Source organism: Grampus griseus (genome assembly GCF_964374135.1).
Source record: "Grampus griseus genome assembly, chromosome: 2".
Lineage (NCBI taxonomy): Eukaryota > Metazoa > Chordata > Mammalia > Artiodactyla > Delphinidae > Grampus > Grampus griseus.
Window position 1 is genome coordinate 27,131,098 of NC_139018.1, and position 13,594 is coordinate 27,144,691.

At 47.5% G+C, this 13,594-nt stretch overlaps 1 protein-coding gene across 2 annotated transcripts in view; it reads right to left on the minus strand.

Moving 5' to 3' along the window:
* The window catches only part of FLVCR2 (FLVCR choline and putative heme transporter 2), a 62,458-nt gene extending 52,480 nt beyond the window's left edge, over positions 1 to 9,978 (minus strand). For both annotated transcript variants that reach the window (XM_082648676.1, XM_082648675.1), the window contains exon 1: positions 8,984 to 9,978. In XM_082648676.1, coding sequence (XP_082504802.1) covers positions 8,984 to 9,652 — 669 coding nt within the window. In that variant the 5' untranslated portion in view covers positions 9,653 to 9,978. The remainder of the gene's footprint in view (positions 1 to 8,983) is intronic.
* Positions 9,979 to 13,594: the final 3,616 nt, after the last annotated feature.

Consider the following 13,594-nt stretch of genomic DNA (forward strand, 5'->3'; position numbering starts at 1 on the left):
ACTTGAGTTCCCTGAGCCATTCTAGCAAATTACAGAACCTGAGTAGGGCTCGTGGGAACCCCCAACTTACAGCTAGTCAGTCAGAAGTCTGGGTGGCCCCCAGGACTTGCAGATGGAGACAGTCTTACGGGACTGAGTTCTTAACTTGTGGGGTCTGCACTAAGTCATTAGTGTCAGAGTTGAACTGAATTGAATTGTAGGACAGGCAGCTGGTGTTAGAAAAGTGAAGAATTGATTGGTGTCAGAAAAAAAGACAGCTCAAAGACAGGTAGAATCACAGAGTGTCTGTTTTTTGTGACTACCTTATGTCACTCAGCATGACGTCTTCAAGGTCCAGCCATGTGTGGCACGTGTCAGAATTTCCTTTCAAGAATGCATAATATTCTATCATATGTATATTTCATATTTTAACAATCGTCCATAGATGAACACTTGGGATCCTCCCACCTTTCAGCTATTGTGAAGAACGATGCTATAAACATGGGTGTACAAATATCTGTCCAAGTTCCTGCTTTCAATTCTCTTGGGTAACTACCCAGAAGTAGAAATGCTAAATATATGGTAATTCTATTTTTAATTTTTTGAGGAAATGCCATACTGTCTTCCACGTGACTGCACCATTTTACGTTCCCATCGGCAATGCACCAGGGTTCCAATTTCTCCACATTCTTGCCGACACTTCTTACTTTTTTCTTTTTCTTTTTTCTTACTGATAACTGTCTTAAGAGGTATGAAGTGGCACCTCATCGTAGTTTTGATTTGCATTTCCCTAATGTTGAGCTTCTTTTCATGTGCCTATTGACCGTCTATGTATCTTTTTGGGGGGGAGAAATGTCTATTCAAGTCCTTGGCTCATGTTTCAATTGGGTTGTGTTTCTGTTGTTGTTCAGCTGCAGGAATTCATTATATAGTCTGGCTATTAACCCCATATCAGATATACGATTTGCAAATATTTTCTCCCATTCCATGGACAGCCTTTTCACTCTATCGATAGTGTCCTCTGATGCACAAAAGCTTTTAATTTAGATGTAGTCCAATTATTTGCTGTTGTTGCTGACGCTTTTAGTATCACATCCAAGAAATCACTGCCATCACTGCCAAATCTATTATCATGAAGCTTTTTCCTTATGTTTTCTTCCAAGAGTTTTGTAGTTTTTCCCAATACCATCTGTTGAAGAGACTGGTGATAATTATGTGTCCATGTAGGTTCATCAATTGTAACCAACGCACCACTCTGGTGGGGGTGTTGAAAATGGGGGAGACTACACCAGAAGGGGGTGTAGGGAATATGTAAGAAATCTCTTTACCTTCCTCTTAATTTTGCTGTGAACCTAAAACTGCTCTAAAAAGTAAAGTGTATTTTTTTAAAAAGGCTGTCCTTTTCCTCTTGGAATGGTCTTGACACCCTCGTTAAAAACCATTTGACCATATATATGTGAGGGTTTATTTCTGGACTCTCTATTCCTTTGGTCTCTCTGTTTGTCTTTATGCTGATACCACACTATCATGATTACTGTAGCTTTGTTATTAGTTTTGATATCAAGAAGTGTCAGACCTCCAACTTTGTGATTCTTTTCCAAAATTGTTTTGGCTATTCAGCATCCCTTAAACTTCCACATGAATTTTAGGATGCATTTTTCTTCATCTGTGAAAAACATCATCAGGATTTTGATAGTGATTGCACTGAATTTATAGACTGCTTTGCCTAGTATTGACATCTTAGCAATATTAGGTCTTCCAATCCGAACACAGATGTTTTACCATTTATCTGTGACTTCTTTAATTTCTTTCAGTAACATTTTATAGTTTTCAGCATACAAGTCTTTCACCTCCTTGGTTAAACTGATCCCTAAGTATTTTTTGGATGCTACTGTAAATGGAATTGTTTCCTTAATTTCCTTTGTGGATTTTTCATTGTTAGTGTATAAAAACACAGTTGGTTTAGCAATTATACTCCAATAAAAATGTTAAAAAAAAAACAACACAGTTGGTTTAAAACGTTGCAAATTTGGTCTGCTTTGCGTTCTCAGGTTTGCAGAAAGGAACTGGGTACTGGGAGGCACAGCAGTTGGGTGGGGTCAGGGCAAGAGTGAGCAAAATGGCCATGAAACTTTCTACCATTCTGAACGTGGTTTTTTCTTGGTTGGGCGTTTACTTGGTTGCTGTAGATCTTTGACTGATTTCCAAAACTCCCATAGGGAAGATATTTTAGCAAGTTTCTAGTTTATTTAATGTTTCTGTGGGGGAACAAGGGTCTGGAGCTTCCTGGTCCACCATCTACTGATGTCACTCTCCGAGGCTTTAGGCTTAACCTCCAAGCAGTGTATCTTCAAGGAGAGAATCAAGAAGCCAGACTGGTCAGAGCAGAGACAAGGCTGGGAGGGAACAAGAGACACGCTGGATGTGAAGGACGAGGGAGGAAGGGTCCTGGATGCTAAACTGGACACTCAGACTTGATTCCACGGAACTGTCAGGCCCTGAAGAATGTCTGCCAAGGCAACGCGGCCAAGACAGAAGTCAGGCCAGGCCAGCCAGAGCCTCTTCTCATGTAGCGCACTGAGCTGAAGGTCAAAGAAACAGAAGGATTAGGAGCTTCTGCTGTGGTTCCACCTCACAGGCCTTCAGGGCTGCCCTTAAGGTTCTATTTTCTTAAGGTTCTAATTTCAGAACCTTAAGTGAATCAGAATTACGAGCCCCGCCCCAAGCCCATCCTCTCCCCTCAGTCTGGAGAGTGAGTGGCTGAGCTCCCAGCTGCATCTGCCTGGGAACTGGACCCATCACACAGCAGCACAAAACACACCAGCCCTGACAAGAGCCTGGCTCCAAGCAGGAGGGCGCCTTCCCACAGCACGCTGCTCCTCTCTCCTAGAGATCGCAAGTCTAATAGTGAGCCTCACCTGGGAAGCCAGGTAAAAACACAGGAGCCTGGGCCCCTCCCCTGGAGAGGCTGATTAGGAAGTCCAGGTGAAGGCCCAGGCATCTGTATTTGGTCCCGGCCCCAGAGGTGAGGCAAATGGTCACCATCTGGGAGAGCACTGGTCTAGCTTCCTTCCCAGAGTCGCCAGACTCTAAGCTCATCCACCTGCCGGCCGGCATCTTTGGTGAGGGCTTTGTGATGAAGGAGAAACCAGAACTGGAATTCGGTTCCACTTTACCTTCCCCAGAAGTTTCAAACTAGAAGTTTTATCTGACCCACAATTTTAAAACATGGAAAATAATAATAATAAAATAAAATTTGGGGGCTTCCCTGGCGGCGCAGTGATTGAGAGTCCACCTGCCGATGCAGGGGACACGGGTTCGTGCCCCGGTCCGGGAGGATCCCACATGCCGCGGAGCAGCTAGTCCCGTGAGCCATGGCCGCTGAGCCTGCATGTCCGGAGCCTGTGCTCCGCAGCGGGAGAGGCCACAGCAGTGAGAGGCCCGTGTACCTCAAAAAAAAAAAAAATTTTGAGTTTTATCAGCATTTTAAAAAACAGATTTCATCAGCCAGACACGAAGACAAATATTGCATGATTTTGGTTATATGCGGTACCTAGAATAGGCAAATTAATAGACATAGAAAGTAGAATAGAGGTTACAGAGGAGGACTTACTGTGTAATGGGGCACAGAGTTGTTGGGGGTGATAAAAGTATTTTGGGTATAGACACTGCTAATTCTTACACAACATTGTGAAACTATTTAATGCCATTGAATTGTACACTTATGAACGGTTAAAATTATAAATATGTCTATTTTACCGCAGTTAAAAAAACAGATTTCACAATAAAATCTGGATTTCTGGTTTCTCTTTAAAGAAAAAACAAATGAGACGATCTGACAGCACTGGTCATGCTGTGTATGGGAACACCTGGCAGAGGCTCAAGCAGCTGCCACCTTCAGCTGGGACACGTGCTCTTACGGTGCTGTGACCCCTCCACACTCCAATGTCACTTTTCCTTTGTCACACTTTCTACGGCCTAGATGCCCCTATGAGCATTTGAGGGCTGGTCCTGGTTCCACCCCTTCTCATTTCAGTCTCCACTAGCCTTGCTCTGCTCTCCCAGCCCCTGCCTGGTCCTCTCTTCCAGTCCGAAGGGGAGACCAGCAAGTGGTCAGCCACATGGGCAGGTGCTTCATGTGCCTTGACAATGACAACAAATGAAAGCACAGAAGAGCTTGCCTTCACCTCCCCAGATGTCACTCAGAGCTTGAAAGTTTCTCTGACATTGCAACAGCCAGATTGATAAGCCTGGACTTTAACACACCCAAGTGCCCAGGAGTCTGGAACAAGATGAAGCTGACCATTCACCTCATGACCTGGACTCTAGAGTCAGCCTCCGGACCACCCAGCCTCGCTGGGTGACAGATGATCGGCCAGTCCAGTAAACGCAACCTCCTCAAGACTGGACTCACTTTCCTAGAGTCCATCTTTGTCTGCTAGAACCTGATTTCCAAATGCTTGAAATACGATGGGGTTCAGGACACAATACCCCCAAATTTGGTACCTTGGCATAGTGAATATTTTAAGCTGAAGCAATTTGAGAGAATTGAAAAGCAGGAAGGTCACTCTGACCCCCTCCCCCGAAACAAGCCTTAAAACCCTCCTGTGGGGCTTCCCTGGTGGCGCAGTGGTTGAGAGTCCGTCTGCTGATGCAGGGGACATGGGTTCGTGCTCCGGTCTGGGAAGATCCCATATGCCGCGGAGTGGCTGGGCCCGTGAGCCATGGCCGCTGAGCCTGCGCGTCCGGAGCCTGTGCTCTGTAACGGGAGAGGCCACAATGGTGAGAGGCCCGCGTACCGCAAAAAAATAAATAAATAAATAAAACCCTCCTGTGGGAGGTGCCCTCCTGGTCACAGAGGAAGGGAGCATCCTTGTCTCATCCTTGTCTCTCAAGACCCTTGTCTCTGGAGATAAAGAGGCACTTCCTCCAAGAATCCTGACAAAAGGTCTTGCTCAGTGGCCCCCCGGTTCTACAGACCTCAGACTCCTTAACCTATCACATTTCTCCACCACTGTCTGCTCTCCAGCAAATCTGGCATAGAAGTGCACAAGTCTAACTCTTCCTTCATTTCCTTACAAAGACTCCCGTGTCACCTAATACTTATAGGAAATAATTATGGATGATTTTCTCTTATTAATCTGACGTCGTCAATTTAATTTTTAGCTGGGGACTCTAAGACAGTCAAGGAAAACCTCTTCCTCCCCTACAATTAGCATCGTTGTTCCAGACATGGTGGGAAATGTTGCTAGTCTGTAAGTGTAAAATACATGCCAACTTCCGAAGACTCGCCATAGGAAAAGAATGTGAACCAGCTTGTTAGTAATTTTATTACATTGATTACCTGTTGAAATACTATTCTGGATATATTGAGTTAAACCGAATATAGTCCTAAAACTAATTTCACTTGTTTGTTTTACTTTGGTAAAAAATTTACATTTTACCTGGTTTTTTTTTTTCATTTTACCTGCTTTTCATGCGGCTACTAGAAAATTTAGTCATATATATGGTTTGCATTTGTGGCTTTCATTATATGTCTATCAGACAGATAGACCGTGGCTACTACAGAACTGATTTTGTAAGGTTACCGTAATTTTTTTTTCTTTTTTTTTTGGCCATGCTGTGCAGCTTGAGGGATCTTAGTTCCCCAGCCAGGGACTGAACCCAGGCCACAGCAGTGAAAGCTCAGAGTCCTAACCACTGGACCACCAGGGAATTCCCAGGTGACTGTATTTTCTTTTCCTCGAAAAGCAAACTGATTCTCTCTAGACTTTTTCTGGGTGGCGCTGTGCTATGACCTGCCCAAGGGTCCCGGAGGAACTCCCTTCTGGTCTCAGGGCTGGAAGCTCTTCATCGGGGCTGGGGCTGCCTTGAAGATCTCTTCTCACTCCCACATCTCCCTCGCCCTGTGCCACCAAGCCGTCCCCAGACTCTCACACGAGGCTCTCTTCCCAGCCTTGCTCAATAACCATGTGTCCACATCACTCAAAACCCCAGATGGTTTTCCCTGGAAACAATGGAACCAGTGTTGTTAACACTGCCGGGCTGCTACCACCTGTGTGATGGTCACAGGGAAGTGCCCCAGCTGCAGTCCAAGACTCCCTGTCCTCCCTCACGCCAGCTCAGGATCCACTGGTTTCTTCTCCCCAGAGCCTGGAGCCCCACCTTCCTGAGGCTGAGAGAGGGAGAACCAGCCCCTCAGCGACCAGCACGTGGGGAGGCACTGCGAATGCCTGGAACTTCAAAACAGAAGGCAGGTGCTAGCTCTCAAATTCTAGAGAAACTGCTGGACACTTTATCACCACCGACAACCCACAACCCTAGAGACACAGGGCCAAAACTTGAAACTCAGAATCCTGCCTTTTTTTGTTGTTGTTTAATATACGCTTTGTCCACCTGAAGACTCAATAATGGCCCACTGACAGGGGCTCTGGGGGTGGAGCTAGCTTCAAACCTCCTTTCTATCACTCAGCACCAGTAGGACCCTGGATAAGGTTGCTCCGTTTATCTGGTCTCAAGTTCCTCACCTATAACAACAGGGACAACCCCACCCACCTCAAAGGTTAAAAAAATTAAATAATGCATGAAGAAGTGCCTTGCACATAATAGGTGTTTGATAGATATTAGCTTCCTTCCCCTTCAATCTTCCCATAGCAATGCCACGAAGAAGATACTTAAAAACCTCATGGCGAACTGAAAACAAATCCTCTATACTCTCATCTGGTTGCTTCCTGTATGTGTGCTTTTTTAAATCTGAATGTTGGTGCCTGATACAATTTAAGAGGGTGGTAGGAGAACTGTGCGAAGCAGGGATTCTCTTTGCAGCCCTAGCACAGCGTCTGGCAAGGCAGGTGCTTGTTGAGAGAAGGAATGAGTGTTGGATTTAGGCCAGCAGGGACTGGCGCCTCGTGGAGCCTATTAGCGAAGCCCTAGAAGAGAGGGGTCAGAATTACCATGAAACAGGGGTTTGGCTGATCAGTGTGATGTCTGCGGCCACAAAGAGTTATTCTCTGGAAAGATGCCTCCAATCTGTTTAGATAGCTTTGTGGAGCCTTTTTTTTTTTTTTTAAACTTCAAAGCGCAAGGTGTTCTGTTAATATCTCTTCTCCATTCGGCCATGCTCTCCTCAGAGAGAAAGGTTAAAACATATGCCAAGAACCAAACGCAGTCACCTCTACGTGAGGAAGCATAAACAAGTCAGCTTTTCATATTTCTTTTTTTTTTTTTTAACTTAGCAAAGTGGGTTAAGCCTAAAAGAACACACTAAACTGATGGCTCTGTGATACAAATATATGCTGTCAGGGTGTTTTTAAATGTAAAATTCTTAGCATTTTCTGACCTAAGTGGGGAGTAGGCATGGGCAATGAGTAACTATTCTTACTCAATTTTAAAGATATATTTGGTTTTAAGTTCCTTTACAGCTGTGTGCAGAGGGGTCTGAAAACCAATTCGGTTTTGCTCCATGGTGAACAAAAAAAAGTGTTGGGTTCTCTTATCTCACCAGGCCACCTGAGGGCCCAGTTAGCTCTTCTGCCCTCCCCAAACAATGGGTTTGGGATTGCAGTGACCCTGTCTGAATCCCGTTGGGGCTGCGAATAGTGAGATTTAACCCTCTGGAAGCTTGAGAAGTCCTGCGCATCGCTCCCCAGCTTTACCCTCCTATGAAGAAAACATCCAATAATGTCAAACCTGCCAGCAAAGCTGCAATGAGATGTTCAAATTCACAGTCACATCACCTTCAGGAGGGGGTTGGTACATGTCACCCTTAATACCTATTTTTTTAATTGCCTTGAACAAAAAGATCCAACCTGTTTCATCCCCAGACTTCAAATCCATTCAATCTTCTGAACATTCAAACCCACAGCTTAAAGAAAACTGGGTAAAGGATTTTATGTTGCTTGTTTGTGCTGAAGAAGCCCTGTCTGTTGCTTTCATTGATTGCTTAAACTATTACCCAAGTGGCAGGCCTTACTGGCCTGAAAAAATTTAGCTCAAGTTACCTTTTTGGTGGCAAAGATGAACAGAATGGAAATTTACCTTTAGGGAAGTTTGGAAATTTCTGACTCAAATAAGAACTTCCTAGATGAAAGCTTAAATATTCTAAATGCAATGAACAGGTGAGAGAAAACAAGCCTACAAGAACTAAGGGTTACTGGTCATTTGTTAAATGCATAGCCACAAATGCATGTGCTTGGGAAGAAGTGAGACGCCAGGCAGTGGTCCAGATAAAGAAGGGCCCGAAAGTAGTTGCTTCAACCTTTCAGAGACAGCAATCAGACCCACGACATGCCCACCTTTCTGGGTCATATCCACACTGAGATGCCAAGAATTTGAAATTCTCCTTCCCAAAAGAAGGAAAGACAAAGGAGTAAGATATGAGCTTTCCAGGTCTTTCCAAGGTTTCTAGGCCTTGAAAATTCAGAGCAAGAATTCGACTCCATCCTGCTGCCCTTGGCTCTAAACCCCAGGGAAGGAGGTTGGCACAAAGCATTGTTCCCACTGTCCTGGCTTCAGCTGTGTATAAAGAAGGTGAGAGCAGCGCCAATGCCACCAGGGCCCCGCTCTGCCTTTCCATGTGGTGCAGGAGATACTGTGCTCTAGGAAAAGCTGGCTGGACAGGAAAAAAGCACCTGCCAACCTCTGATGACACAGAATAGTCTGACGCCCAGGGGCTGCTCCCCGGGAAAGAACAGCTTTCCTGTCCAAGCTGGTGAAGTAAGTTCAGGAATGAGATCATAAAAACAGCATGTGTTCCAGAAGCACCCTTTCTGCTGGTGGACGAGAAACTGTGAGTGACAGCAAAGGTCCCTCCTTTTGTTTCCCCACTTCTCTTACACAGTCACCCAGTCATAATCACTCACTCACACTATCAGTCACACCCAGCCACAGTCACCCAGAGTCACAAACACACTGAAGTCAGAAAACTACAGTCTCCACACAGGGAGGCGTGCGGTACAATCAACACACTCAGTCCCACAGGGAACAGTACCCACTCTCTACCCACCTGATTGCCAAAGACAGCTACGGAGCAGGCTGTTGACACCTCATTAGCCCCGAACCAAACAGAAGCAATGCGGGAGGGCATGCCCAGGATGAAGACCTGGGCAACGGAGCAGATGACCTGGCCCAGCACAGTGACTGGGAAGAGATGTGGCTTCAGGCTGCCCAGCTTCACCCAGGCCCCCAGGCAGTTGAGAGCAGAGCCAGTGAGGGCGATGGTGCGCAGGCCGAACTTCTCCAGGAGCCAGGCCACCGGCAGGAGCAGAGGAATGTAGGTCAGCATGTAGCACATGGACAGCCAGTCGATGGCAAAGGCACTGACCCCATAGAAGTTCATGAAGATGTTATTGATGGAGCCGTACTGGATCCACTGGAAGGCGTTGCACATGGAGTAGCAGCTAAACACCAGGACCACAGCCCATCGGCGCTTGCTCACCTTGATCACGCTAAGGTCCTCAGGGCCCGAGCTACTGGGGTGGGCCAAGCCACTGGGTAGAGCCAAGCTACTGGGCTGGACCGAACTACTGGGGTGCGCAGAGACACTGGGGTGGATGGAGACGCTGGTATGGGCTGAGACGCTGGAATGGGCCAAGAGGCTGGGGTTCTCCCCGAGGGCGGAAGTCTGCGAAGGGGTACCATCGCGCTCTTGCTGGTTAGGCTCTTCATTCACCATGACCACAGCCTCTCCTGGAGCCCTAGACAGGTGCTGAGGACTCTAGTGGCGTCGTCTGGTCACCTAAAGCTGACGTAGCACTTACCCGGCCCGCCCGGAAGGAATAAATGGAGTCCCCAGCCTGCGTAAAAGCCGCGAATGGGGCTCTTTTGCTCACCCCCAAGCTTCTGCTCTCACTTTTCCTTGGCGTCCTCTGTCCCTGACTGCTGTCCCCCAGCTTCAGACGCCTCAGCCTGGTCCTGGCTCTCGGTACCTTGAGTCCTCCCGAAGCGCCTGTCGACGTTCACTCCTCCGTCCTGGAAACAGTTCTCTCCGGGCGCAGCCACTCCGCGGGACTCCGGTCGCTCCCGGGCGGACTAGCGGCCTCGCCCCCTCCGGCGCACGTGACCGCCCCGCCCCCGCCCCGCGCGGCTTCCCCACCCACGACCCACCCGCCCGCCCCCGCCCCCTGCCCCTCCCGCCTTCGCCAGCCGCTGGCCCGGCCATACAGTGGTTTCGCCACCGCCTGCGGGTGCATTCCTCCCCCACGCCCCGGGCACCATGGAAACCACCGGGTTAACCCGCACCCGGGCACTGCCCCTCAAATTCATTTGTCCCCTCCCGGGGGACTCCGCAAGAAAAGACCCTCTGTCCTTCCGAGGTGATCCTCTAAATAGAGTCTCCTCCTTGCCGGTCCGCATGCCCTGAGCGCCCACACGGATGCCAGGCGCCCCCAAACTGCTCTGTGGTATCCAAGAGGGATTCCCGACTTTTTGCACTTGGCTGGGCTCCCCAACCCTTGCTGGACTTTCGGTATAAAAAGACATTTGTAGATTTCCCGGGCTGGCTGGGACCGGGAGTAAAGGCGAGCTGCGGAAAATTCGCTTCGCTCCTCGATTTCCCTGCGAACCTGGTTGGGGAACTCAGATCTGAACCTGTTCGTTAGGACTCTTCTTTCCTGATGGATCCCCGGGCGACCTCCAGGCGAGGAGCTGAGGGTGGAGGGAAGAGGCGAGTTCGGAGACGCTGAAGACCCTGTTTTGTGGTGAAATGCCCAGCACAGCGCTGGCTCTGGGCTTAGGCTGTAAATGGTCTCCGCACCCACGTAGCCCTAGACTGCCACCTGCTGGTCCACAGCCCATTCCAGAAGGTAAGCCCCCAAGTCAGGGCCTCTAGAAGGTCAGGCCTGCACTGACTGATAAGCCCTGGGGAGGGATGAGAGCCCATATCTTCCCTGGGTTCAAACACTGGCTAAGCTCCTCTTGGTCTGTTATGTAAATTGAGATACACCACCTGTCTGTGCCTCAGTTTCTTGGAAAATCTGATGATGAAATAATAGTACACACCTCACAATGCTGTTTTGAGGCTTGAATGAGTTAAGGCTTGAAAGCACTTGGAAAATTCCTGGCAGATAGTAAGCATTTCAGGAGTGTCAGATATCCTAACAATTAAAAATTGAACATTTATATTGTGTTTACTTTATTACCTCATTTAAGCATCACAAGAATTCTGTGGTGTAAGAGTTACTGTTGTCTGCATTTTATAGATCAGAAAACTGACCCTCATGGAAGCGCAGTTACTTCTTAAAGTCTCCGCTGACCTGAAGAGCCATAATTCTCACTCTCATAATCATTCAAGCTACAGCCTAGCTACTCAGGCGCAGTCTGGGGACAGCAGTGTGGGCATCCCCTGGGAGCTTGTCACGAAGGCAGAAGCCCAGGCTCACCCTGGACCTACTGAATTCGATGCTGCATTTTAAAAGACCTCAAGGTGATTTGTTTGAACATTAAAGAGCCACTGGGTGCGTGTGCTTTCTTGTTTTCTTTTTAAATCTTCACACCCAAAATGAAGAATTTAAAGCTCTGGGGCTGTGATTCTCAACTTGGGTTTCACATTAAAATCACATGGGGAAAAAAAAAAAAAATCACATGGGGAACTCTTCACATTCCCAATGCCTCTGCCACATGCCAGATCAGGATATCTGAGGGTGGACCCCAGCATCTGCATGTTTAAAGCTGCCCAGGTGATCTTAATTTGCAGCCAAGAGTGAGCACCCCTGTGGTGTTAGAATCGCTGGTTCCCAGGAGAGGGAACATTGCTTGGAGGCACCCAGTTTTTGGTAGAAATTATGGGGCCTTGGATTATAATGAAATGTTTGAAGAGGGAACTCATACCCATCTAAAAATTTCTACGTTAATTTCACATCTCCTATTCTCTAATTCCAACAGTGTTTCCCTTTTTCTCCAGGGAACACAGAACCTCCATTCTCTCGGAAAGCCTTCTGAGACCTCTCACTGTTTCTTTCCCTCGGTTATCACGGTCCTAAAACTCTGCACATACATTCTTAACTCCATTTTACAGATCTGGAAACTGAGGTCCAGAGTCAGAGTGCGTTATCAGAGTCCCACAGCTAATTAGCGTCAGAACAAGCAACAGTGAGACAGGTTTCCTGTGTTCCCTTCCACACATCTCTCCCATGTGCTCCTCGGGGGCAATGCTTCAGTTTGGTGACAATTCCCAAGGGGTCTAACCTGAGATTCAAGTGATATTTGGGGTTGCCTTTGGGGTGGAGCGAGTTTGATCTCTTGTGAGCTCTGGATTCGGTCTACTCAGGATTTGAAGCTCTGTTCTGCCCTTATGAGCTTTGGGATCTTGGACAAGTTACTTTAGCTCTCTGGCTTTCAGTTTCTGAATCTGTAAATTGTGGATTAAAAACTACTTGCCTCATAGGGTTGTTGTGAGAATGAATTAATATAACGTGTGCCCATTGCTTCGGTAATGATACTCTGGCAGCTACCTACCTGGGTGGTGCTGTCTCTTGCCTGATTCCCACCAGGGGCAGGACAGGTATACAAATGTCAGGTTGATTTTACATTGAGAGAAATATTCTGTATTCATCCATTGAAGAAACATTTATTGAGCAGCTTACTATATGTTACATCTATTTTTCAATATGTCTATCTATCGGTATTGATGGGCACACCTGCAGGGAGAAGGAGAAGCACATTTTAGGGATTGCTTCCTAAAAAGAGGCCCTCATTCCTGGTTCTAGTTCAACCTACTCCCCAGGGAGCTGGCCTTGAACTCAAGCATTCCTGGCTCTCTACAGAAAGGTAGCGAAGTCTGCTCCCTAGAGGCCAACTACTCCTGGATTGAAGTCAAACTGTGGCACCGTTTTTGACAGCTTACCAGCACCTCCACAGGAGCTGTAGATGTGGGAACATGGAGCATGGGGAGGGCATGGGAAGGCTAAATGGCTAATGAATCAGGTTGAGACCCTGGATGAGGCCCCGTTAAAAAATGCTGACACTTGGAATTTGTAAAAATGTTTCCCTGGGCTTCCCTGGTGGCACAGTGGTTCAGAGTCCGCCTGCTGATGCAGGGGACATGGGTTCGTACCCCGGTCCGGGAAGATCCCACATGCCGCGGAGCGACTGGGCCCGTGAGCCATGGCCGCTGAGCCTGCGCGTCCAGAGCCTGTGCTCCGCAATGGGAGAGGCCACAGCAGTGAGAGGCCCACGTACCGAAAAAAAAAAAAAAATGCTGCCCTTACACATCTTGTATGTGTAATTTACATGTGTAATACTGCACACTCACCCACACCCTGTCTGCCTCACCTCCCGCACTTCCCGTATATTCCAGCTCTAAGTTCTTGTGCACGTCTCTGTACAGCCTGGAACCCTGAGTGAGGGAAGCTCCACGACACATGCCTGTCTCAATACCTATCCACAGAGTTAAGCTGAATTCCACATCACCACGAATTTCAGAAAACTGGGACAAAGAAGAGATCCAATGAGTTTTCAGAGATATAAGAACAGGTTTCATAAAACATTTTCAAGAAAACAGGTACAGAATGTCATCATCAAGCCAGGAACCTGGAGGTCAGTCGAACAATGCCTTCTGAGGGAGAATCATTTCCTGCCTAGAATCCTACACCCAAACTACCAAAAAAAATTATTGGGA